The sequence below is a fragment of the Penaeus japonicus genome, unplaced genomic scaffold, assembly GCF_977035675.1.
Source record: "Penaeus japonicus unplaced genomic scaffold, GWHDUDI00000001_assembly GWHDUDI00000012, whole genome shotgun sequence".
In the NCBI taxonomy this organism is placed as follows: domain Eukaryota; kingdom Metazoa; phylum Arthropoda; class Malacostraca; order Decapoda; family Penaeidae; genus Penaeus; species Penaeus japonicus.
Window position 1 is genome coordinate 17,907,232 of NW_028234414.1, and position 5,000 is coordinate 17,912,231.

Genomic DNA, 5,000 nt, shown 5'->3' on the forward strand with positions numbered 1-5,000 from the left:
GAGAACCTACATAACACAAAAATATATAAAATCTTCATGAGAGAGCCTTTAAAAAATAAAACCTTTATTGGAGAACCTTAAAAAATATATAACCTCTAAAACCTTTGCTAGAAAGTGCACCTGAATCCCGGTCCGCCCGAGCCAAAGGGAAGCCGCGGCGGGCCGGGCCAGGCTGCCTCGCTCATAAATACTCAAATTAATATAATAAAGGCACTCGCTGGCGGGAGGAGAGCTTACAGTCTTTGGTGTTGGGGATCCTGTTTGAGTGAGCTCTCCTTCAGATTAAGGGAACAGATGTTTTCCAGTGTATGAGGCGCCTCGTTGCCAAACCTAATATAAGCTTTGGTATTTATTCTTTCTTAATCCTCAGGGGGAGTGGCACAGGAATGTATGTTTTATAGGGAATTAATGTTATTCGTTGTATACGGCGCCTACTCTTTGCGACCTGTCACCTTTGGCTCTCACCCTATCTCAGCCTCAAGAGGAAACACGGGAATATAGGCCTACGTGTTGCCTGACCTGACCTAACCTTTATCTCTCAACCTCAAGGGCGAGACATGGCAATGTATACCTTATGGGATTAGTGGATTAATTAGACAGCGGACTTAATTGCTGAACCTAAGTATATACATGATAAAGAAGTTGAAAAAAGGTATGAGACAGTGTTTCGTCTTACTACGTGTAAGGGATTTAGTTAAAAAGAATTATCAATGCCATTAAAGCAGTGACAAATTTGTGTTCAGGCTCCCATAAAGAATTGACTTTATTGCAACTTTTACGACAACATTATTGAATCATTACTCATGTTTTTATCTACGAGTGCGTAATATATGCGAGTTTTTCCTTTTCTCTATAAAAATATTAATTCATGTACTCGTTTCTAATCGTTCATTTGATTTCATTCATGATTTCGTCAAGATGGTATCACTTTTATCAGTGATTTGGGAAAGACTTCATAATTTTACTCAGGGTTAATTAATCGAGAGCCCTGAAGTAAAAACTGGAAAAAAGGAGAAAGAAAAAAAAAACGACGATAATTCTTAAAGATGATCATGATCTAGTGATGATGTACATATATATATATATATATATATATATATATATCTATATATATATTTATATATATATTCATATATATACATATATATATATATATATATATATATATCTATATATATATATATATATATATATATATATATATATATATATATATGTATTCTATATATGGTGCTGATAATGGTAACGATAGTGATAATGATGATTATGAAAATGATGGTGATGATGATGATGATAACTATGATAACTAATACTGATGATGATGATATGAGGAAGGTGATAATAGAAACGTTGATAATGATGATGCTTGTAATGATGATGATGATGATTACGATGATGATGATGTTAATGTTAATGTTAATGTTGATGATGATAATGATGATTATAATGATGATGATGATGATTACGATGATGATGATGATGATGATTACGATGATGATGATGTTAATGTTAATGTTAATATTAATGTTAATGTTGATGATGATAATGATGATGATGATGATGATGATCACGATGATGATGATGATGATGATGATGTCAATAATGGTAACAATGGTTATAATGATGATAACGATGGTGATGGTGATGATAACGATAACGATGACAACCAATACTGGTGGTGATGATGATAAAACAAAACCAAAAATAATAACGGCCATAATAAAAACCTCCCGACCCTTACTGAACAGCCATAAAACCTCAGGTCAATGCAGCCGAAGTATTCTCTAATCGAACGCTGCTCCTTCCTGTTTGTAACACGTCAGCTAAAGCACCAGTTTCCGCTTTCTTCCCCCCCCCTTCCCCCCCTCCCCTCTCCTCCCCCCTCACATCCCGTTGCAAAAGACGACCTGTTGTGACGACTACCGGAAGGCCTCTGACGTCACGACATCCGGGTCTTACGGACGTTCCCGCGCGGTGTTTAAACCTTTTTCATCATGTGTATTTAAAGAATGTCGCTGATATTAACACTAATCTAAGTGTTATTAATATCGTTTATTTATCTATCATCATCATTACTGACATTTATTCATCTATTATTTATATATTAAAACAATATATTTTATCATTATTTTCTATCTATTTACTTATTTGTTTTTATTGTATCATTTTTTTTTTTTGAGGAGGGATAATGGTTATCCGTAGACCGGGAAATCCTTTTTTTTTTTTTTGGAGAGGTTGAATATGTAGTCATGTGATCATGCTGATAAGAAAAATGTACGTAATTTAGCGCAAATAAAAGGGCCAACTCACATTACTTTCCTCGGTGCATGTGGACAACTGTAGAACTTTCATTTCTTACCTGCAACAAAAAGAAAATACATGAAGATAGTCATTTACACAACACTATATTAATGATAATAATAATAATAATAGTAATAATAATAACAACAATAATGATAAAAATATCAGTATTAACAACAAAATAATAATTATGATCCTAACACTAATACTAATAATGATGACAGTAATAACAATACTACTACTAATAATATTGACAATAATAATAACAACAACAATAATAATGGTAATGATAATAATGATAATAAGAATAATGATAACAATAACAATATATAATAATGATAATAACAATGATGATAAGAATACTGATGATGATGGTAGTAGTAGTAGTAATAATAATAATAGTAATAATAATAACAATAATAATAATAATAATAATAATAATAATAATAATTATCATTATATCAACAACAACAACAACAATAATAATAATAATAGTAATAATAATGATAATCATAACAATTACTTTTTTTTAATGAAAATAAAAATATGTAAAATAGAATGATATATCATAATAATCAGAATGATATATCACAATAACTAGAATAACAACATTATTTAATAATGATAACAACTATAATGATAATATGTAATGATCATAATAACAATGTTAATAATAATGATAAAGATAATATTAGTAATGATAATAATAATATTCATGTATCATGCAAATTTTATTTTTTTCGACGCGCTTTCACTGCACTTTCTAGCGCAATCGGATGCTTTCTCCCGCATCCCAAACAAATTCCTGTCAAACCTACAAGCACGCATGTTGCACAGTGATGCTTTTGGACTCCTTTTACATGCAACGTGTGTGTGTTTAGATTTAGTCACGGTGATTAAAAAGCCGCTCCGATCTACACCATTCATATCAATTTCGCGTCAGCTTCGTCTCATTAATCAAAATTATCAATATTCGTCTGCCGATTTCGCCCGGACTAATCGCCGGACGCTGAACGAATCGCCTCGCGCTCGGCCCTTCTTTGGGCGCGCGCCCCGCCGTCCCCGCGACCATTAGCCTCCGCAATGCCATTATCACATCCATCATGCCGGGGCCCAGGACCATCTTCATCACTAGGGGCGCAGGCAACATCCTAATCGCAGGCCACGGGACCCGGACGTCGCTCTTCTCGCAGCCTGCCTGCCTCCCCCCTCCCCCTCTCCGTCTCTCTCTCTCTCTCTCTCTCCCTTTCTCTCTGTCTCTTTCTTTCTTTCTCTCCTTCTCCTCTCTTTCTCTCTCTCTCTCTCTCTCTCTTTTCTCTCCCCTCCTCTGTCTGTCTGTCTGTCTCTGTCTCTGTCTCTGTCTCTCTCTCTCTCTCTCTCTCTCCCTCTCTCACTATTCTCTTCTCCCCTCCTCATCTCGCTTCTCACTCTTCTTATCTCGCTTACATCTCTTTCTCATACCGCCCTCCTCGCCTCTTTAACTCTCTTCTTTGTCTTCTTTCTTACCCTATTTCTCTCACTTTCTTTTATTTGTCTTTTTCTCTTCCACTTCACTCTCCTCCTCTCCTCGTCTTTCTTCCCTCCCTTTTTCATCTTCTCCTTCTCCTTCTGCTCTCATTGCCTCCTCTCCTCTCTTTAATGCTGTTTTTTTCTCTCTCTCACTTTTTTTTCTCTCTCTCCCCTCTCCTTCTCCTTCTGTCTGTCTCTCTCTCTCTCCCTCTCTCTCTCTCTCAATACGCTCTCGCCCCAAGCCTTCATCCATTCAGGTTATCTTCAAGTCCAGCCCTTCACTTACTGCCTTATCCATCATTACCTTTGTCTTCGCCGCTTTCTCTATCACAATCACCTCCACTACCATTTCCTTTTGCAAATCGCAATGGCCGTGAAGTACCTTCCCCAGCCCTTACTACACACACTTTGCAAAATATCCATTGTCATATTTATCTCTACCTCCGCACAAAATATTCCTATTCGCATTCTAAGGTAACCTCAAAATTAGCATAGATTTGCCATTTGTGTTCCTATCGAGGAATCGACTATTTTTCCTCGAGGTTTACGGCGGAGGTTCCCCTATAACTGATGGTTTCGAAATTAGTTAATAAGTGTTTCCTGCAGGCCATAGCATTCTAATCGTAATTCCTATCAGTAATGTTTCTAACGGACAGTCATTAGAGCAGTATCTTAATTAGGTCGATTTTCCTATGACCCCCTTTGGCTAAAGTCCACAAATCAGAAGATGTTATCATATGTTCTAAGGCGGCGACAAGGCAGTTAGTTTTCGTTTATTGGGAATAAACGCATGGCAGAATGCTGTCTATCACTACTCCAATATTACCCCTCATGTCGATGGTCCTAACACCATAATTAGGCTTCAGAAATTAATTATCAATTAAGGATCTAAATGGTGAGGTTGGAGAACAATTACTGCTAGGCCCCAGGGTAACCAGATTCCTGCCTCTCTCTGTCTATTAGTCTCTCTCTCTCTCTCTCTTTTTCTCTATATCTCTCTCTCTCTATCACTTCCCTCTCTCCTCCTTCTCTCTTTCCCTCTCTCTCTCTCTCCCACCTATCTCTCTTCCACCCTCTCTCTCTCTCCCTCCCCCCCCCCCCCCTATCTCTCTCTCTCTCACTCCCCACTCTCTCTCCTTATTTCAGCTGATTGGTGATTCTATATCGATCACTTAAAAACAAATCTCATG

At 36.9% G+C, this 5,000-nt stretch overlaps 1 protein-coding gene across 24 annotated transcripts in view; it reads right to left on the bottom strand.

Moving 5' to 3' along the window:
• The window catches only part of LOC122266136 (uncharacterized), a 383,334-nt gene that overhangs the window by 234,281 nt on the left and 144,053 nt on the right, over nucleotides 1-5,000 (bottom strand). The window contains exon 56 of one of the 24 annotated variants that reach the window (XM_086542574.1): nucleotides 2,297-2,359. The exons of the other annotated variants lie outside the window; for them this stretch is intronic. Coding sequence (XP_086398700.1) covers nucleotides 2,312-2,359 — 48 coding nt within the window. The 3' untranslated portion in view covers nucleotides 2,297-2,311. Of the gene's footprint in view, nucleotides 1-2,296; nucleotides 2,360-5,000 lie in introns of those variants that run through there. 24 annotated transcript variants of the gene reach the window in all.